The 22577-nt window shown below is 45.4% G+C and overlaps 1 protein-coding gene across 7 annotated transcripts in view; it reads right to left on the bottom strand.

The window, feature by feature from the left end:
* LOC111953695 (B-cell CLL/lymphoma 9 protein) overlaps positions 1-22577 on the bottom strand; it is a 115885-nt gene that overhangs the window by 12868 nt on the left and 80440 nt on the right. For 2 of the 7 annotated variants that reach the window (XM_023973124.3, XM_023973128.3), the window contains exons 1-5: positions 21486-21872; positions 18797-18989; positions 10866-10943; positions 5176-5564; positions 2759-3072 (exon numbers count right to left, since the gene is read on the bottom strand). In XM_023973124.3, the coding sequence (XP_023828892.1) occupies positions 2759-3072; positions 5176-5492 (631 nt within the window). In that variant the 5' untranslated portion in view covers positions 5493-5564; positions 10866-10943; positions 18797-18989; positions 21486-21872. Of the gene's footprint in view, positions 1-2758; positions 3073-5175; positions 5565-6877; positions 6897-10865; positions 10944-18796; positions 18990-21485; positions 21873-22577 lie in introns of those variants that run through there. The other 5 variants (XM_023973127.3, XM_023973125.3, XM_023973129.3 and 2 more) reach the window with 5 other exon arrangements.

Genomic DNA, 22577 nt, shown 5'->3' with positions numbered 1-22577 from the left:
CAACCACAGGGAGCCCAGCGGGACACTAAGGGGTGGCCTGGGTCGTGTTCATGAGGCAAAGCGTTGTGCAACGAAAAACAAAAACGAGCATTCAGATCGTACAACCCATTTCACTTTTGAGTGTTTTCTTCCGATTCGTGCCTACCGAATATGACCCTGTACCTCTTACCCCAAAGTCTCACATGTAGACAACCAAACATGCACAAAACGTGTCTCACACAGTCACTCATTTAATAATAGCATCTTAAACTTTAAAGGCTGGTTTCTCTGACCCAGATTAAGCCTACCCCTGGATTAATTTACAAAATAGCCTCCAACACTACTCAGCAAATTGGATGCAGTCCATCACAGTGCTATCCGTTTTGTCACCAAAGCCCCATATACTACCCACCACTGTGACCTGTATGCTCTCGTTGGCTGGCCCTCGCTTCATATTTGTCGCCAAACCCACTGGCTCCAGGTCATCTATAAGTCTTTGCTAGGTAAAGCGCCGCCTTATCTCAGCTCACTGGTCACCATAGCAACACCCACCCATAGCACACACTCCAGCAGGTACATTTCACTGGTCATCCCCAAAGCCAACACCTCCTTTGACCGCCTCTCCTTCCAGTTCTCTGCTGCCAATGACTGGAACGAATTGCAAAAAAAATCACTGAAGTTGGATACATGTCTCCCTCACTAACTTTAAGCATCAGCTGTCAGAGAAGCTTATCGATCGCTGCAGCTGTACACAGCCCATCTGTAAATAACCCATCCAACCAACTATCTACCTCATCCCCATATTTGTTTTTGTTTTTCTGCTCCCTCATCTGCACATCTATCACTTCAGTGTTAATTGCTAAATTGTAATTACTTCGCCACTATGGCCTATTTATTGCCTTACCTCCTTACTTCATTTGCACACACTGTATACAGATTTTTCTATTGTGTTATTGACTGTACGCTTGTTTATCCCATGTGTAATTCTGTGTTGTTTTTGTCGCACTGCTTTGCTTTATCTTGGCCAGGTCGCAGTTGTAAATGAGAACTTGTTCTCAACTGGCCAACCTGGTTAAAGCAGCATGCTTAAATGGAGGCTCTCCAATAGGCCTCTATTTCAAGTACTTTTAGTCCAGGACTGGACTTAATCTGCATCCCTACAATAGCTCCCGGTCCGCCATTGACTTTAAAGTATACGTACAGTCTCACACATCACTAGGAGTGTGCACTGTCGACACACCAGACCACTCGCTTTCAGAACTGCAGAACCTTCTGTCCCCACCGCCAGCCCCAAACCTGTGGGCCCCTCCAGGCAAGCAGCTGTGAGCAGTGCACAGCAGGCCCCGAGGCATAGAGCCTGAAAACTTTATGAGGTGGGGTGGTTTGTGTGTGTGTGTGTGTTAGCTGAAGATGGACATGGAGTGGAAGCTCCCTGTGCAGAATGATCCACATGCTCCATCAGACGCACATGCCACAAACAAAATGGCCACTGGCACATACCTAAAGCATGTCAATATATATCAACAATTACCTAACAAACTACATTAACACTAAAGAATCAAACTGACGTGTCTGCAGGTGTATTCTGGGACAGTGTATTTTAACATACACTACACCCATAAAAAAAAAATCTCCCATGCTTTTACCATTTACCACACTAAAATGATAGTAAAACAAAGAAAAGTTGTCATTTTAATTCATCTAAAATATCTAGTTGTGGTAGGCTCAATACTGAAGAAAAATACTGTTCACATTTATATGCTTTCATTTCATGAAAGAAGTAGAAGCAGATCCTGCTCAGTAACAACAATCTCAGTTGTAACCACCAGAGGTCTCAGTGAAATGGAAATACTAAGGGGAAAACGACTGGACACCCCCTCTAACACAGTGAAATGGTTTCTTCCCAGGCTCCAGCCCACACAGAGTTTTTTACACCAGGAGATAAACGGGGTTGTGGATGTCTTAATGCAGCACTACAGCCAGCCCCAAGGAGGAACACACACACATATATTATATACACACATGCTCCCTCTTACTAGGGCGACAGCTACCAAGAATAGTGTGACTAATGCCATTCCCTGTGGGGTCCTGGGGGCCATCGTGACATGCCAGATAAGCCTGGGAGCCATCTTATAAGGAGCATTTGCGCTTGCAACGCCAGGGTTGTGGGTTCATTCCCCACGGGGGGACCAGGATGAATATGTATGAACTTTCCAATTTGTAAGTCGCTCTGGATAAGAGCGTCTGCTAAATGACTTAAATGTAAATGTAAATGACACGACTCTACATCCGTCACAAATCACAGAGAGTAAACCCCACACAGACAGACCATAAATACACTCCCACTGACACAAGCCCACTCAGACAACGCCATATCATGAGTTAATAAATCACACGTCAACATCCAAGACCTAGTCCTTGTATTTTGACGCTTTGAGTTCGCCCCTCTGACTAGTTGATGTCACGGCGGACAGTTGAGAAGAAGGTGCAACAGCAAGGTGATGTTGAAGGTGGGAAAAAAAATATGACAAAAAGTACTATTTGGTATGAACAGTTATTTCCACGAGGGGCAAATAATCTGCCTTGAGATTCTGGAGAAAATGACCTACGTGACAGTAAGAGCAGCATGTGCATATCTGAACTCTGAATCGGGGCCCCATGAGCCTATTATGATGTAGTGATACTGTAGGTGCCAGAGGATGTCAATCATTACCCTGGCTTGACAGACTAAACCTGTCGATGGCGCCATCACTAGTTGTAGGGGAGGGCTCAGCCTTACCTTTCTGATCCCCCTCGTTGTTGGACGTCCCCGTGTCACGCTGCTCAAACGACTCCACCGAAGTGCTTCTTTCCCTCTTCATTTTGCCCTTGGCCCCGTTGCCTGCATTCAGGCCTTGTCCGTTTTTTAGTCCTAGGCTCCCTATGGGCCCCTTAGGGCCTAGAGTTTTGGGGTCACAGGGCGAGGGCTGCGATTGGCTGCCCGCGCCCCCTGGCTTTCCCTGATTGGGTAGTTTTGAGTCCATCTGGGCGGCGCTGGAGGGAGACATGACGGGTGGAGAGCGCACCATGGCCTCCTGCTTCTGTTTGGGACTGCTGATGGAGAGGAGAGACAACCAGGGTTAGTGGGGGAACATCAAACAATGTCATTGCTGCTCTCCCCCCCAAAAAATGCCAAAAGCAAGTCTTATCACATGCGCTTAACAGTAGAAACTAATACACCCATTCTTTACATCAAACCACCAACCGCTGTCATTATCAACAACACATGAGAAATCACAGAAGAGTCATTAATATTCTCTTACATAAACGTTGCGGCGAGAACAGACGGGCAAGTACTACGGCTGAGACTAATTCCCAGAGGCTGAGGGAGGCACATGGCAGCTCCCCGCCCTGAGAAAGCATCACTCTTAAAACAGCAGCTGGGTCATGTTCATTAGGCACCAATATGTTAGAAAATGGGCTAAAACAGGGAGGGACTCCACAGACTTGTCCAATAAGAAACATTTATTTTCATTTTCTGTTGCGTGCCCTAATGAACACAGCCCAGATCCTGGCCGGGGAGGCATGACGCACACAGGTGAGTGACTAATAAAGGGTAAACACGGCCACCTCCAGTCCTCACCCTTTCTTTGTTGACAGAGTTGGGAACAGCAGGGGAGGTGGAGGGGGGTGTTAATATATAATCGGTGCCTTGTTAAAGTAGGCACTTTAAGTACACAGCCTTATTTCTCCCTGTGCTGGGCCGAAACCTAGAGACAGGAACACAACTCGCCTCATTGCCATGGAGACCAGTTACACATGGATAAAGCAGGGGAAAAGGGGCTGCTCTGTAGCCGACACGATGAAGTCGGAGGAGAAAGGGGAAGTTGAACCTAACACAGGGAAGCACAACTGATACGGAAGGGGTAGTCAGACCAAAGGTGGTGGATAAATGAAGATAGTTCACTCAGGCATATCTTTTTTTTTGTTGTCAGTTCCGGTCTACTTAACTGGATGCGTCTTCTATAGACACCAATGCAATAGCAGCTGGGTCTGGTCTACTTAGTTCATGGACTTTCATGAACCAGAAAAAATAAATAAAAGTGAGTACGGTGCCTCGCTTCCTCTTCCGTCTCTGGTCTGACCACACACTAACGTAGCTCGAGAACACTGCCGGAATCCATTGCTGGTGGTACGAGGTTTAGCATGACCACTGCACTGGGCTAAAAGTCCACGGACAGATCGAAAATAGTTCACTGGCAGCGTCACAGCACTCAATGGGAGTAACAACAAGCTCCAAAAAGGCCCCTACCAGGCCTCAGTCAATCCTCCATTTAAACAGAGCTCTCCCGTTCCAGCTAGCAGTGAAACATAAGCCCTAGCACTCTCCTAAAAACCCAGCCTAAATGGCCTCCCAGCCAAAACCGGAGCCAATATGGATCCGAAGCCAAACGTTGAGCCAATATGGCCGGTGTGCCTACTGTGAGATGGGCCCCAGCAGGGCTTTGGCAGTGCAGCTGCAGCTTTTATACTAGCCCCAGAGGGCCTGAGTCAGCACAGGCTGGCCCGGGATGGGCTGGCAGAGAGGCAGCTGCAGGGTGGAGACACTCAGGTCACTGTTCCAGGGCTCACGCATAGCCAGGACCTGCTGCACTAGGTTAAGCTTTAATAGGCCAGAGTAGTTCACCAAGTCTGGTCGTCGTGTAACCTCACACAGGATGCCAGATCTGATAGATCTGAGCTCGCCTGACCTCGTAGCAGGTTTAGGAGCGGAGGACTTAGATCCAACTGCTAGACAGGATTCAATAAATACCACGCCAGAAACTACAACACAGAACGGAGAGTCAGACGGCACGGCAGACAACACGGTGGTCTCAATCAGAGAAGGACAAAGGGTTCGTTCTAGGTCGTCTTTATTGCAGAGACTGTCCGATCTCATGACGCCTGGAGAAGTGTTAAACATCTCAAGAACCACGTTGAGATGGTCTATAGCAATCTTCTGAGATACGCAGCCCGGTTGCTTTTTGAGACAATGTGGAAGGCATTCAAACTCATTTCATTATGCAGTGGAATTGACAGGTTGTCAAGCAGGGATGTGCAACCTGCGGCCCGCGGAGTGGCCCTGGAAAGGAAGATCGTTTGTCCTTAAAGTTGATTTGTTCCCCTGTTTTAAAGAGCCAAGAGAGAGACATAATAGCAGACAAGGACCCAGCTCACCTCTGCGTGTTAGCCGATGGGGAGTTCCTCACTTTGGGATTGCTGGAATGCATTGACGGCGATCCCAGGGAGACAGAGGGCGGAGTCAAGTGCTGGTGCGGGCTGGCCGAGGGTGTGGCCTTGGCCCGGGAGTTCCTGTGGCCTGTGCCGGCAAGGGCGGAGTTAGGGGCTGGGCTGTGGTTATTAGAGGGGTTAATGTTGCTATTGGCTCGGCCACTGTCTGGGCCTGCCTCGTCCCGCTCCTTCTTGACACGCTCTTTCCGGCTAAAGTTTCCTGCTGTGGCTGCTGCTCTTTCCTCTTGCACCTCCAGCATCATCTGGATGTCAGTAAGTGTGAGGTGCTGTGTGCCTGGAGTCTCCTCAAGGAGCTCTCACAGTCCTTGGGCACACTGGTAAAGACAGGGGTGGAGGGAAGGAAAAAAGAAAAAAACAGGAGAAAATGTTAAGAAACTTCACAATGTGTGCATGTTTTCGAAGGCCACTGTTCTATCAGGCAACCCTGGCATTATAACATCTCCTTAGATGGTTCGCGTCACTCAAAACAAGCGGGTGACATTGGCAACTAACCAAATCATGACCGCTTACTTGGTTCGACTTTGCACCGCTCCATAGCATTGGATACTGCTGACCGGTCCACCAACTGACAGGACAACAGTATCATAGACCAGGGGTTGAGAAACACAGACAGAGTCTCTGATTGAATAGCCACACTAACGTTCTACTAAGTATTCAATCCTAATGCATGACTTTAGTCTAAGTGGTATGCTAGTATGGATGGGCATAGAGAGGCCTATTCCTCCCGTGTAACCTTGTTTGGCGTGTCATCCTCCTCCTCCTCCTCCTCCTCCTCCTCTCCCCCGGGCCCTTTTTCTCAGAATCACTATCATGAGACAGTTCCCTGTCCTCTGAGAAAACTCCTCCATGAAGCTGCACTGTCAAGATAGCATAAAATATTCAGGATAGCTCTGATGATGCAAGAGGTTCCATAAGCCCCCTCTGGCTAACGGGTAGGAGACTGAAACTCGTGAGAGAATCATCCAAATGAAACTACGGCTGAAACTTCAGCTTGGCCACAACCACCAAAACACAATTCCACACTAGACTCACAATTAAAACCCAAAATTCGTTCAAAGACTCAACCCTAACAAACAGCTAGTTGGCTGCCAGTGCATAACATATTTGGTTCTGGCTTCTGAGATGACTAAAAATGGTTAAAATGTGACTTACACTACTCAATAAATTACATCAACAGCCCTCCTAGCTTGACGTACACACTATATGTGAAATCTAAAAATCTAGTGACAAGAGGATGGGATCGGACTCAGGAAACCAGGGTGCTATTCACTAGACATCAAACGGAGGCAAACGGACTGAAACGGGGAGCCTGTCCTTATAAGATAACCAATAAGAAACACATTTTCATTGCAAAACATTTTCCGTTGCAAGACACAACTGGCTGCGTTTAGCTATGGTGTGCACTAATGAATACGGCCCAGCAATGGGAGCACATCTCCGCAGACGTAACAGGCTCAGTATCGGAGTGTGTGAGTCAGGTTTTGTAGGGGTCCTGCTATATCTGACACATCCCTGCCCTCCTGGGTATGCAGCGGGACACATTACTCATGGGGAGAAAAATGTGGTAATCAAAACCCAGAAAGAGAGGAGTCGGTTGGGAGGTTGTGAAAGAGAAGGGTGAGCTCACCAGCAGCAAGCCTTGATCAGCTCTACCTCTGCCATCGATGACTGAGACAAACAAAACAGGGTTCGGTTCATTAGAGCACATCATCGCAAAACATTTCTAACCGGCAGACACGTGGGCTTGGTGTGTCCATCAACCACAAAATGACAAGAGCTATATAACAGAGTTGTGTTCATTAGGGAACGCCGTTTGAAAAAGAAGTGCAACGGAAAACATAACATATCTTATTGGACAAGTTCAGATTGTACCGCTCCGTTTCACTGGAGCGTTTGTCCATTTTGGGCCTAATGAACACAACCCAGGCCAGTATCCCTAGGCAAGGCTTCTGCCCTCTCCTAACACAGTATGTTCATGATATTCAAAAAGACAGAGACCCGTGTCTGTATAAGGCCATGAAGAGTCTAAGAGAGACAAAACAGTTTCCATTCCACCACTCGAGTGCGGTAAGCACCGGCAGAGGCATTGGAGTCAGTCGAGCTTCTGCGCCGGGGAGAGAAAGACCGAGACATCACACTTCACTAACGAGCATGCACCCACACGGTCACCATGGCAACGCCACTGGTGTCTGAATCTGAACGACTCCCAACATAACTCGGGAGTGTTTGAACGAACCGTGCCGCTCCACAGACAAGCACCCACCCCCACACACACACTGGGAAAGAGGCAGAGGGACCACAACCCCCCCCCAACCAGCCTCATTCAAACATCGACCGACCCCACACACACACACACACACAGAGAATGCAAGAATGTACCAGCTTTTCCTGCTCCCTCCCTTGGTCTGTGAGATCTGAGATGGACGAAATAACGGGATGATACAGTTTATCAGGCCCGCTGGTCCAGTGCCAGGGCAGGACATAACAACCCCTGACTAGTACAGAGTGGTGCAGCAGGAGCCTTTACTAGGCCGGGTCAGGTCAAGGTACCTTGGCTAATGCCCCTCTCTGCAGTGGCCCATAAAACAAGCCAAAAATCGCAGACACTTTATTTGATAATGGTGAGAGAGAGAGAGTATGAGGAGAGGGAAAGGAGGAAAGAAAGGGAGAGGGTCTTATGGAGGGAGAAAAAGGAGAGGAACTGAAAGAAGGTTAGAAAGAGACAAAGACGAAAAGCGGGAGAACGAGGAGAGAGAGAGAGGAGGAGCAAGCGAGGGAGACGAGGATGAAAGGGACAGGCTCTCACCCACCGGCATCATCTCCTACCGATAACTAGCCGGTTCGTCTCAGGTCTAGCGATCACAGCAACTAATTGGGAGAATTGAAACAAACTATCAGCCCAGCTCAACAACAGAGAGCCATTCACACAGACAAGACAGAACAGAACAGACCCTCTCCAGCAGTCTGCTTTGCTGTGGTGCCACAGGGGCTCCATGCTAATAGCTAATGTGTCTTCTTAAATGCCTGTATGAACTGCAACTGCTTGTTGTTTACTCTAACAGCGTTCTCTGTGTAACTGTTTGTGTGAGCGAGAGAGAGAGGGGGAGAAACAGAGTCAATGAAAAAGAGCGAGCGGGGAGAGAGGGAGAGAGAGTCCACGAGAGAGAGAAACCATCCACTCACATTTATTCTTTGCATTGCTGGAGGGCTGTGCAAAGCGTTGCAACGTCCCCTCTCTCAAAGAGCACTCATTTCCATACTCCCGGCAAGGAGATGAGCGCTCTCAAATTGACCTTGACGAGGGCTCCACATAAACCCGCCGCGAAGACACCAAAGCATGTCTTTTTATCCTACTGAATACTAGATAAACATCATGCAACTGTGTGAAGTCTCCCCCTGGACGTACCGCGTACTACAGAAATATCCTGAAAAGGGGGGGGGTGCTGGATAGAATTAGTCTAACCAACAAATCTCAGAGAGTGCATGTAACCTGGTGGTGGTTACGCAATATGCACGCATGAATGGAAAATATGGATCCAGAATTACACTCCGATGTTTCACAAACACAGATCTCCATTTTCTAAAGGACCCATTTCTCCGGACCACACAGTAGACACACACGTAGGCTATACACACACACTCTGTGCCCACCAGCATCTACCAGCCATATTACGTAAATTCCATTTTGAAGCAAAGCCACTACTGATCAGTGAGACTCTCCCCCTCCCTCCATCCCTCCTGTAGTGAGGATATAGCCTCCCTCCCTCTCTCCCCCTCCCCCTCTCTATCTCTCTGTGTTGGGTCTGTGCTTGGCTGCCTGCAGGGACAAAGGCTCACACACACATGCAAACGAAGCCTGGCCAAAATCTCAGGATTAAAGACTGGCGGTCCCACCAGACACAAACCTGTGTGCATTTATCACATGGGTATGAGTACACACACACACGCCTACAACAGCACACAAACGCGTACAAATGTACACACACAATAACAACGTATGACCAAAGAGTAGAAGAGTGCTACACATGGAACAAAATGGGTCAGATTCAGATTCAAGACAATCCTGGGTGGGTTCTTCTTCACACAGACAAGGCAAAGTCATTCTGCAAAGCCTCGGTCAGTCCGTTTTCTGCCTGCCTGCCGGGTCGGCCCATCCAACCTCCTTCCCGTTCGGTCTACTCTATGCGGAAACCTTGGATTTCAGCTGATTTTACATCTGTAAGGCTCACATTTCAATAGAGGCCAGGGACATTAACTGGTTGGCTGCTGCTAACAACAACAACAACAACAACAACAAAAAAGTAGGGTGACATACATTATGATCCTCTTCCAAAGACAAACTAACATCACACCAAACCGTTTCACTGGCTAACGGTTGCTGTCAGTCTTGACAAATGTCATCGGTGTCACCTCCAGTCCCGGTGAACTTTAAAACCACAGTTTGCGCTCAAGGAGCTTGACACATGACACGCCCCCGGGAGGATGACACACTCCTACGCTCCTCTGGCCAGGCTCAGTGTGTGCTTGGTGTATGTATGTAAAAGGTTGCTCGCAGTCATTAACCGCTGGGTCTAAGACGAGACTGAAAACACTTCATTCAGAATGAGTCAGACATGAAAGCTAGAGAAGGCTACGGCTACTCAAGAGTCTAAAACATCCGTTTTTAGATCGAAATTAGCATATTTTAAAATGTTTCACCAAGCCAAAAATGATAATAATGGTGATTTGGGACTTTAAGAGCAGCCAATGGTATAATACACCGCTAACTGATAGTCTGTTTCCACTAGCATTGCTAACATGCTCCAAAAATGCTAGCCAGGAGATTCTGGCCATTGCTAAATAACCAATGGTTTGGATGAAATGACAACTACCTATGTGAGACGAAAATAAGCTAAAACGTATTTTAAAGCCAACTATCCCTCAACTCCAGGCGAGTATTACATACTCTGGGTAAAAACAATACTCAGACTTGGTTCAAGGAAGAAGGAGAATAAGGAGGCTTTACTTCTGAACATACAGTTCTTTGTTGCCAATTTTCTTCTAGGAAATTGATTATTGTTGACGTCAGGGACTCATTCCAGGGAACCGCTGTTCTGTGGACAGGCAACTACATCTTGTTTTGAAAATCACCATCCTCAAAACTAAGTCCTTGTATTGCTTTCATAGAGGATGCCCAAGTCCAAGCGCATGTCTTGGAAAGAACGGGGCTCAACAATGAGATCTTGTGAGCTCTAATTTTGCGTTCTAATCTAGATACCCAGAAATCCGCAGGCGCCTTTGAGCCAATGTCACAGAAAGAGGCCCGAAGCAAAAATGTTCACCCGGGCCACGGAGCTAACTACAGGGAGTGAGGTACACTGTACTGCCTCTAGTGTGCCTGCGCCTCAGGGACAAAGATGAAGGAAAAATGGATGTACCCTCTCTACCAACCACTTACTCTCTACCTCTCCTCTCCTCTCATCCAACCTGTGCTGCTCACCCTTCTCTCCATTCCCTCCATCCCCCCCAGCTCTTGCTTCACCAGGCTAATGCTCACCCCCTCCTCCCTCTCAACCCCCTGCAGTCAAGCGGCTTGTCTGTGTGTTTGTGTGTGTGTGTGTGTGTGTAGCACTCACCATGTCCCTCTGTGTCACGATATAGCCGTGGCCATGTCTGCATTGCAATGGGCCGCGCTCGTCAAATCCCCAACGCTGCTGGAGACAAAGAGAGAGACATCACTCACCAAATCACAACACCACACTGTCCAACATGGCTGGCACGCACACACAGGCTTAGCAGACAGAGCTGCGGGTAGGCAACTGAGCGGCTCCCCTTTTCGCGATACAATGCAACGTCGGTTTAGCAGTATATAACAGCAGCACTTAGACAGCTAGTAGTTCAGTATAGGAGGAATGAGGCCTATTTACATGTACAAATATACATGATTAGGAATAGCATGAAGGAAAATCAAAAGGGGAGACCATTAAATGTCATTTAAACCATGACATTTCATCTTAATTTCTTTAGCACGTAACGTGCAAACAGAACACCTCCACCGGACATTCTAATTGGTTTGTTAATTACATTTCCTATTAGGTCTACCAGCTCACAGCAGCAATTTAAAACGAGATTTATTGAAATTAACTCTAAAAACGCATATCAAACTGTACCATGAGGAGAGTGAAGTGGAACTATGGAACTGAACATGATACTGCTCTGAACATGATGGAGAGATGCCCATGTCAGATGACGTAATCCCCACTCTCTCCCACACACACGCTGGTGTGGACAAGAGTGTGTGTGTGTGTGTGTGTGGACAAAAGTTGTGTGGCAGTTCAGCGTTCACCTTTCAGTGGGTGAGCTAATCTGCTTACAGTGGCTGGGGCCGGGGCCAAAATCTCATCAGCACTGCCAAAGACCATCATCCGGAGCAGGTCAGCACTAGTGCCAGCACACTCACTTAATTCCTCTAATCTGCACACGGTGTGTGTGTGTGTGTGTGTAAGCCACATCTTCGCGCTTGCATTTAGTACATCTGTGAAGAGGTGCGAGAGTGTTTGTGTACGTCTCTACAACGTGTGCGAGGGTCTGAGGCATGCGTGTGCCTCGTCTGTGTCCTAACAAGCAATCCTGCACCGCCATCAGCCTTATGCCAAGGCAGTAGCAGGCAGACACAAACTAACTTGAAACCAACATGAAACAACAGTGTACCAGGCAGGCATACTTAAGCTCAGCTCAAGTATGAAAGCATTTGACCCAGGTCTGCTGGACCTGGTTCTGGGTTAGACATCCTGATTGGCCCCAAACACTGTCGGGGTCAGCTCATCACACAGTTAATAGGTCACAATATCTGCAGCCAGTCACGGTTCTAAGACAATCTACCAACAGCGCCGAATGAACAAAAAAGGTCCACAAAGCAGCCAGACGATCACAGAAAGCTATACCCAAAACATAGCCAATCGTCTCCTAGTGTGCAGGTAAGAAATATAATTTGATGTACACCTAAATGAAGAGTCAGAAAGGATTGCGAAGGAGGCTGTGTTTCTTATACTTTGAACACGCATCCTTCCTTTCACCCTTCCTTGGAGTCGTCACTGCCGGTGTATGTGGAAAGAGTGAATCTGCTTTGGGATTTGATCTCAGGAGCGAGAGGGAGAGACCGTATCGATAGAATAATATCATTGATGTGCAGATGGGGAAAGAGGAAGCATTAACGCAGAGAGCTGATGTACCACTCGGTGACAAGACGCCACCATATCCATCACCACTCATAGCCCCATCAATGTGTGTGCACGTACATACGTCGAGTGTATGAGCATGTGTGCTTATAAGTGTATGTGTGTGTGTCTAGTGTACCGAGGGCTATCAGACATCCCAGTCACAGGGGCTGCATTACGGCTTGACTGCGGCAGAGCAGAGGGGCAGAGAGGAGGGGTTGTCACTGCATCGCTCATACATAATGAGAGGAGCATGATCAGCAGACGTGCCTCCCTCTCAGACCCAACACACACAGACGTATCATAACTGAGATACTCAAACCTAACTCAGTAAACTGATTGCTGTCCAAGCCCTACACAAGACAAAAGACTCACACACAGTAACACAGCTCACTAAAACAGATTAAGCTACTGACAAACCAAAGCCCACTAAACCTATTACCAACTAAAACCCTACAAATACCCCTCAACAGACAAGCAGACCCACAACAAACATTTTTCCAACAAATCCAGTGGTAAACCTAACCCTGTGCAACACCCTCTGGGGGCTGTGACAATACCAGTATTGTGGTATTTTTTCCATCGCCAAATTTTTTTGTTTGTTTTGTTTTGTTATTATTATTATAATTTTTTAATACAAAGCAGAACAAACTCTTTTGTCCTTTAAAAACCTGCAGCATATACAATATTGTGTGCTATAGCTTGAACAACATTAGGGCTGTTCTCCTAAAGAAGTTAAAACCATGTGTTGTGTTCCCTTGCCACAATACTAACGAGAAGTCCTGGCTTTACTCTGTATTACACGCCAAATAGTTTTGACCTTGACTTAAGCCTGAACCTGGTCCCAGATCTGTTTGTGCTGTTGCCTACTCCCTTGTCATTCAGGGACGCAAACTGGTGAGGGTCAAAAAACGGGACCAAAAATCTTTGCACCGAAAATCTGAGTAAACAGCAAGAAAATGTTCCTATTTTAAGAGTGGGGTTGTCACAATACCAACATTTTACTAAAGATGCGTTACATTTTAGTCATTTAGCAGATGCTCTTATCCAGAGCGACTTACAGTATTTTATTTTACCTTTAACTAGGCAAGTGAGTTCAGAACAAATTCGGCCTACCGGGGAAGAGTGGGTTAACTGCCTTGTTCAGGGGCAGAACGACAGATTTTTACCTTGTCAGCTCGGGGATTCGATCTAGCAACCTTTCGGTTACCGGCCCAACGCTCTAACCACTAGGCTACCTGCCGCCGCGGTAGTAAATACGGTATTTATAATCGTTACTTTTTTTCATACTACCCCCCCTATACATTTTGCACAAAAACCTGTCCCTTGAATTTAACTTCACACATATTACTGTATAATAGAAACGGCTACTGCAGAAAATAGCTGATTTGCTCATATCCAAAGGCCTATCTGTGATTGGGCAGGAGGAATGTAGTAAGGAATAGAAATGCATAATGATCTGCATTTTCATATCGGCAGTAAGGGGAACACACACTTGGCCTATATGAAACCATCTTTAACCTACTCTTCAGACAACTTTACACACAGCCTACACACTCTCCCTCCCACACACACTCACCTTCTCACTTACTTGCAGCCCGTGCGTAGTTTAAAAGTGGCTCGCTACATGGTTTATACAATTATATAAAAACGGCCTGCTTGTTCTTACATGCGAAATGAAAAGATACAGATCCACTCGCACTGTGAGCCATTCCAATATTTAAACAATTGTAACAACAGGAACCCAACCACTGTCTGCACACCCCAGCACGGCTAAATAAACATTTTAAACTGATGAAGATGGGCAGAAAGAACGGCCGGAGACAAGCGGCTGAGTCGGCTAATGGCTGGTTAGGAGATGCGGCTGACTGCTCACAGCTGTCACAGCTGATATTGGGTGAAGCGTTCTGATATGACATTTCTGACATCAGGCTCTGAACTCCGATATTCTATTTGTAGGACACGTAACGGATGCATTCTGTGTGGTCATTAATTTAGAGAGAGAAGGTAGTGATCACACAGGGAGAAGATCTGTTTGCACCTCTTTTATAGCGCAATGGGCGATACACCCCCCCCTCACAGGATTTTTTACAATTCTACACGATTCGCGTGGATGACCTATTTTGAGATCAAAACGGCAAATATCGCCTTAAAGTGACGAGTTTGCATCCCCGTCTATGGCAGCGGCATTCAGAGGCTGCGTGACAGCGAAGCCTAGTCAGACTGGTCCGTTTGTTCTTACAGGCGAAATTAAACGTATCCACTTCGCTCGCGCTCTGAGCCGCTCCAATAATTAAAACAAAATGTAACAGAAACCCCATCACTGTCTGCACACCCCAGCTTGCCAACACGGCTAAATACCATTTTCAAACTGACGGTGATACACAGAAGGAACGGACTGAGAGAAGTGGCTGAGTTGGCTAATGGCTGGTTAGGGGGGATGTGGCTGGCTGCTCACAGCTGTCACACCTGATATTGGATGAAGCGTCTGATATCACGCTCTGAACTCTGATATTCTATTTGTAGGACGCGTAGGGATGCCACCTGTGCTCAGTCATTCATTTCGATATGAGAACATACACCGTTATTTAGTGATCACACAGGGAGAACCTCTCTTTTATAGTTCAACGGGTGACACACTGCGTCTGTGCACTTTTTGTTAGACTGACGCCTCGATCACACCTACAGCCTCCCTGCATTTTGGTACACCAGAAACACATAAATTTCCAACAGAACGCTGCGTTTGCCTTGCAGCATTGCGTTGCAGAGGCAGTTGTAGTACGTTCAGTGTGGCACGCACACTGGATTTATTGAACATATGCCTCAAACTGTATGCGTAGACGGCTTGACAGAAATGGTAGTAGAAGCTGAATGTTGAACTTTTGTTGCACACACATGCAGAGGATGATGCCTCGTACCATTTCGCGCCAAAAACGCTGTCTGCTTGATAGAGGCGTTATATATGGGTTAGCTGACCACGTCGCGTGTCTTGTTTTGAGGTGTTGACTGATTTTCATGTCAATGCTAATATGGCTAAAAATCCCTAGCTAGCTAACCAACAACTGTAACAACGTATGAGAGACAAGCGCTCCATGTGCAAATGTATTCGTTTTCAATAAACATTGGAGACGAAATAGTTTACATGTTGTCAACAATCTATGCCAACCCGTCTGTTTTGCGCGATAGTTGTGCCAACGTCGGTTTTGTTGCTAAACAACTAACCAGTCATTAGCAAATAACACCCGATTGGTACTTAATTAAACTGGTCAATGGTTCTGCATGAATCTCATATCACACTGTTCAATCAATAGGCCTATGCAGCCATGAATTCACACTGCCATAGGGGAAATTGAAGAAACTATTTGAACAGGTAAGTTCTAGGCTAAGCGGTTAAACGCAAGTACGACATTTACCACTTGGAGAAGCCGAACAGAGTTTGCGACTCACCAAATCGCCACAACCCATGCTCTTTCTCAATGGTCTAACAATGATTTGAGAAACCATTGAAGCCTTGCCTTCAACTGCAATGATTGGATAAGCCTTGACAGGTAAATAGAAGCTCATAGAACAGGAATTTCAGTTGTCATTTCGGAAACGTCAGTTCTGTCATTTCAGTATTCATAGTGCAGGAAGTTCAGCTCTGTCATTTCAGTGCAGGAAATATAAAAACAGATCAAAGAGCATCTCTAGACCGCATAGAGTAGCCAAGCTTAGTCTAAAAAGTCCTGTTCATTTACCACAAAGGGTGTGGTACAATACCGCTGAACAATGCATATGTTCCTATCATAACACCCTGGCACCAGAACCATTTCATCTATGGGTGGTGAAAACCTGCCCCCCCCCATATCAAACTGTGTTTAGCTAGAACAAGCACGACGTAGGAACAGGAGCAGAATCCTTTGCCAGTGAGAGACAGTTCAAAAAGCAGCCCATTTAATGTCCTGGCAGGCCTCAGCTCTTCTTGGCACACTGGTCAACCTGGCCTTGGCATCGGGAAGAAACCATTGGCAATACATTGCCACTCCAGAACTCATTGCGCTTGGCAAAGCCTCGCCAGTGCACTCGTATAGCATAAGGTTACAATGTCTTGCCAATGCTTAACCAGCCATATTACAGAGTGAAAGGGAAAAGGAAAAATGTGCCTTGTTAGCAGAAGGGATTATTTGGGATAGAAAGGGGGGAATGGAGGAGAGAAATCCCAGAGTTCTCCTGTTTCAGTGGAGGATGCCAAATGCACCCCTCCCCCCACCCGCCAGTAAAGCGTTTCAAATCAGCACACCCTACATTTTTTAACTCAGGGAGGGATAAGGTATCCGTAGACCTGGCAACCTTCATATTCACATCATGAGCCCATGGGCTGAATTGAAAAGATTCCACTACAAGGAACTGAGATATACTCAGTAGCCACTAGCCAATCAGAGAGAAAGTTTCCATTTTCAGGGGGTACCACTAGCCAATCACAGAAAGTAGGGGTGTAACGGTTCACCAAACCCACGGTTCGCTACATATTGCGGTAACTGTAGTTCATATTTATTTTTTTAAGTGTTGGTATTTCTGATTGTGAAATAACAAAAACAACACTAAAATAAAGTGCAATATGCATGTGAAATCAATATGTAAACAGAATCTATGCGTGTGAAATCAATATGTAAACAAAATCTGTCCATCTCCGTTATAATCTACTGGGAAGCCAAAATACTCCCAAACTAGAGATTTAAACGATGATGGAGGATCCTCCTGGTTGCGACAGTTCATTTAGAGTTATGTGACAGTACCGGCAAACTGAGCCACTGCGAAACCCTACAATTTCAGATTACACAGAGGAGAGAGCGAAAGAGACGACAGAGAGAGATGGGTGATAAGAATTCACATTATGCAGTGGAGGGAGAAGTAAAAAGAGAACGTTCCATTTCTCCAATAGGGTTTTGAGGAACAGTAACTAACCGTGCCAGATTAAAAAGAGGCCCATTTATTAGAGCCATAGCCTGTGGCAGCTGTGGCAGTGACAGATGGCCCAGTGCACTATGGGAGAGTAGCTGGGTCACAATCAGGTCAGTTGGGCACTGGTGGAAAGGGCAGCAACACCCACACACTGCACATGAGTGGAGAGGGAGAGACTGCACATCACCAGGGTCATGTTCATTAGGCATTAAATAGTAGAAAACGGACCAATAGTGGATTTGTCCAATTGAAATAATGTTTGAAAACATTTCCAGTTGCGTGCCCTATGAACATGACCCAACATGGCCTACTCTTACGAAAACATACAGACTGCTCACATCAGACTCTCATAACAGTCTAACACCATCAACAGTATGCCACCAATCACAATAAACCAGAATAGAACATCCGCCAATACCCTATCCACACACCTGAGCCAAGCCAAAGTTGCTAGAACTGTGCTAGGAAGGACAGTGTGAACAGAAACATTTTACCCTGTACGGTTTTGATGAGCATGTCAGTGTTGCTCTAATTTACATCGCCAACAATCTAAATGAAGCATTAGCCTATATGTAGAGCCAGCAGTATGTCCTGACCATGTGACTGGACGAAGAAAATAAACTGTGTGTCCCAATTAAAGGACATAACTAGACTACTACCCAGCCATGGGAACAACGCATGCCTACACCACACAGTCTCCTGTACATATGCGCACACACACCATTTCCTGTCTGTCAGCCTGTGTATTCCTACATCGGAGGCCATTAGTGGGTGTGTAGGTCACGGGCTGTGATTACAGGATGGTGTGCTGGGCTGTTTCGTGCCATGTGTATGTGCCCGCTCTTAGATCTGCCCAGGCTGGCGTCACACATTGTGTGTGTCTGTGCGTCTCTGCGTCGGTGTGTCTAGGCAGGGCCTGAGATAACCCCTGCTGCACAGCATACCATTCCAGAAACAGGGTGCACTGTCCTCTACCCAGGGCCTGAACCCATGGATACAAGGACATGCCCCACCCCCCCACACAAACACGTGTCTGAAATTTGTGGAGTAAACTATCACTTCAAGTTTCCCCTGTTACTGCTCTTTGAGTTCTTTAAGTTTAGACTCTTAGATCCCATGCACAAATAGACAATCGCGCAACATAAGCAGTCAGATGTCATGGGAAGAGTCTATATCTGTGAATACGTTGTCATGGACAAAATAATAAACCGTTTGATTAACCGTATTGTAGTCCGTGATACGCGTTGTGCCTAACCTTCCTTCTGCTTGAATAGAATTGGCACACACACCAACAAGCACAAAAACATTTACACGTCATATCACCTGCCTGTAAAGTCCAAACCACAACAGTGACAAAGTAACATGGAGGCTACATACACACGCATTTGTGTGCGTGTGATGTTCCTTACCTTAAATGACCCCAGGTCTCAGAGACCCCGGCTACTCCTCACGAGGAGAGCCTATCCCAGGGTTCCCTTTGACCTTGGTCCGGCAGACAAAGCAAGCTGACTGGCTTAGCGTCGGCCCGGAGTCACAACTATCGCAGAGCCTCAAATCCCAGCACTCCCTCTCAGCAGAAGATCACAGTGCCCATTCACGAACCTGCAGAGAGAAAAAGACAACCATCAGGGGTGAATTCACCATCTTTAAAACGCTCAGACTATCGCAGATAGAAATGGAACAAATCCAGTTGACACAATCCCCTATTCCATCAGAGACAACCATTTTGGTTCTGCGCAACCCTCTACGAACGCTCAGTAACGTTACATCCTCCTAAACAGGCCTCAATCTCCAAAGAAGACCTAAACACGCTTAAGTTTTGGGCGAGGAAAATTATTATTAACAGACCACAGATGTTAACATCTCATTCATATCAAGCCGCTTTAAAAAAAGGCACAATCGCTACATTCAACGCCTGGCTGAAAAGCAGTGTCTGGCTTTTTGGAGGTTTGAGGGCAATGTCTTAAGAGAATAATTAAAATAGGAAGAGGAACAGGGTAGGCACAGTCTGGCCCAAATCGAACTTGTTTGATTTGAGATCGATTGTGTTTCTTCTTTCTCTGGCTGCAACAGGGGACATGCAATTTAGCAATTATACATTTAACAACTAAGATGCACAAGGGAAAAGACACATAGAAAAAGTGTCACTTGTATCATGTGTACATGATACGTCCCACATATACCAAGCCAATGCATACAACCAATGCATACAACCATCACATATACAAAGGCAATGGAACCACATGGCAGATTCTACACACAGTGCAGAGGGAACAGATAGCAGACAACCTACATATCCACAGCATTTGTGACGCACATCACCTTTAACATTAGGTTAGATGCCCAGGTTTAAGCCCCTCCACAGCAGAAACACTACAGTACAGCTAGGATGAAATAACATTTGATCCAAGAGGACATCTAGGAAATAGCATTACCCTAGACTGGTATGCATCACCTTTTAGGCCTTAATTATCATCTCAATGCTCAGATCCATAGTTGAAACAATAGCAAAGCAGCCACCCCACCTCTATTTTGGTAAAAGGCTAAGATTGGTTGCATTTCTCCAGGCCACTCTCAAATTCATAGACAGAGCTATGAATGAAACCCTGACCATGATATCAAAATTATAGTTTTAACCATGTTTTGAGGCTATACAGTGTTTGTTTACACACATTGGAGTAAAAAAAATATTATATTTTGAGTTCTGATGGGGTAAAACACTTGAACTAAGCTCATGCGGCATTTATAAGTTATATTATTCAAGAATCAATGGGTATATCATTAATTTATAAGTCCAAACATGCATGTAGCAACTAAGGATTCTAGCTTTCACCTACTGTACTGCAGCAGATTTATTTATTTTCCATTCCAATTTAGCGTTATACGGCTTCATCAGCTATTCTGACCAGTATCATTTGCCATGGCATCATTCACATCTTCTATATGAATAGTCGACAACACCAAAATAACATTTTGGCAAATATTGATTATGCCCAGACAGTCGTGAGCAGAGTGAATAGGCCAACATTTAACTAGGCCAACATCTAACTAACCTACCATACAAGCAGGAAACACAACCAGATGGACACAGGACATGGCACTGTATTATCTATGGGCAGAACAGGTAGACCGTCCTTGAGCAAGAAACAAATGGACTAGTTACACAGCATAAATACCATGTATAAAACTACAACGGGGTGGTGATGCAAGTTTCCAACTAATTGATACAACACCTATTATGAATACTATAAAAACGTATAATTCAACATTTTCCAGTATCTCCAATCCAATGTTTACATACGCAAAGGAGTTTGGCCTACATTAATTTCAGAATATATGTTGCAACGTCCCATTCCATATTGAGTCGGATACAATGAATGGAAAAATAACTGTACCCTCTCGTAGTTTTATATGTTGGTCAGAAAGTTACAAAACATCTCATTTCACGCTTGTCTTAACAAGCGGCTCAAACCCATTTTTATTTTTTTTATTTAACTAGGCAAGTCACTGCAACATTGTAACACTTCGGTAGCACGAAATGTAAATATAGATTTTGCTTATTCGACCATGGCTGCCCGAGCCTTCCACTAGAAAACGTCGGGGTGGATCACAAAATGGGACAAAAAGCTTCAGGCCAAGTCGGCGAAACACGATCAACATTGCAGGATACATTTGTTGCTTACTGCTTTGCAATGATTTCACCACGCGTAGACCTGAATAAGTGCACTGATTTAAGTTTTCCGAAAGTCAGAATTGGTTCGTATTAGTGGGAAAACGATAAACAAGTAATCGGTAAAGTAACCCCAACAAATGCATTACGAAAATAGAAAACAGCAGCATGTGTGTTGCAATGGACAAATACCCATCTACACAAATTCATAGGGTAAAATTAGCACTTGGGACAACTTTGAAGCGATATATTGAAATAGCAAATTGAAGTCTAACGTTTAAAGGTGTAACGTTAACTTCAGAGAATAAGGGTCTGACTTCCCAACGGAGTAAGGCCAAGTATGTTTACAGCTGAAAAACGGGCATGTGATAAAAATGCTATCTAGCTTGGTTAGGTAACGTTAGATGCAAAGGGAAACCCTCTCTTACCCATTGTGTCTGACACAATATCCTTCATTATTGAACACGATATCACATATGTATACAGAGCTCCACGAGTCCCATCTTTCTTCGGTGAGGACAAATTATTCCATACACAAATAGACTTTCACCCATAATTATCCTCGAAGAAAGTAAACCATTTTCAAAAGAGGTTAGGCCTACGCGAAAGACGAGGTTAAAATGTTATTTTCCACGACAAACAAGAACAGTAGAATACTTCCAGATTTTGCACAAATAAATCTCGACTCCTGGCTATAATACTCCAAGCGATAACAAGGGCTTCTCCAAGACGTTCCAAACTTGTGCAGCTTTTTTTTTCTCTCAAAGGAGTTGTTCCTGTTTCGCCAAAGTTTGGGGGAGGGGTGCTTGTCAAGCAAGCTGAAAAGCCCAGCCAGTTTAGAACACAGACAAAACTCACAGAGAAGTGAGAGCGAAGTCGATCCGTTATAGCCTACTAAGAACGACAGGGTAAAGATCATAACCGAATAACCAATTGCAAGACCAGGATAACCATAAAATATCCTATGCATTTTGCATTTGGGAAATTTTTATTTTGGCCTATTAGGCTGAACAGTAAATAGCAGTGGTGTAAAAATTACTATAAAATATTTTTACACCACTTAAGTCTTTTTTGGTGTATCTGTACTTTACTATTCATATTTTTGACAACTTTTACTTCACTTCATTCCTAAATATGTACATTTTACTCCACACATTTTTCCTGACACCCAAAAGTACTAACATTTTGAATGCTTAGCAAGAACAGAAAAAGACAGTTCCATAATTGTCCATTTAAAGAAATGTTGCCAATGTATTCATTACTAGTTAGTTAACATTAGATAGTTAACCCAGAGATTCTTACCTTTACCTCGATTCAGCAGTTTCATTCAGATCATCGTGGCATTTGTAGTTCTTTATGATAGCCACATTAGCAGCTAATTAGCATTTCATTTTTGGTGGGTAATTTTTTTATTTTTATTTAACCAGGTAGGCTAGTTGAGAACAAGTTCTCATTTGCAACTGCGACCTGGCCAAGATAAAGCATAGCAGTGTGAACAGACAACACAGAGTTACACATGG

This window comes from Salvelinus sp. IW2-2015, linkage group LG27, assembly GCF_002910315.2.
Source record: "Salvelinus sp. IW2-2015 linkage group LG27, ASM291031v2, whole genome shotgun sequence".
Classification (NCBI taxonomy): Eukaryota; Metazoa; Chordata; class Actinopteri; order Salmoniformes; family Salmonidae; genus Salvelinus; species Salvelinus sp. IW2-2015.
The sequence above is the reverse complement of the archived record's forward strand: the minus strand, read 5'-3'. Positions and strand labels throughout refer to the sequence as shown.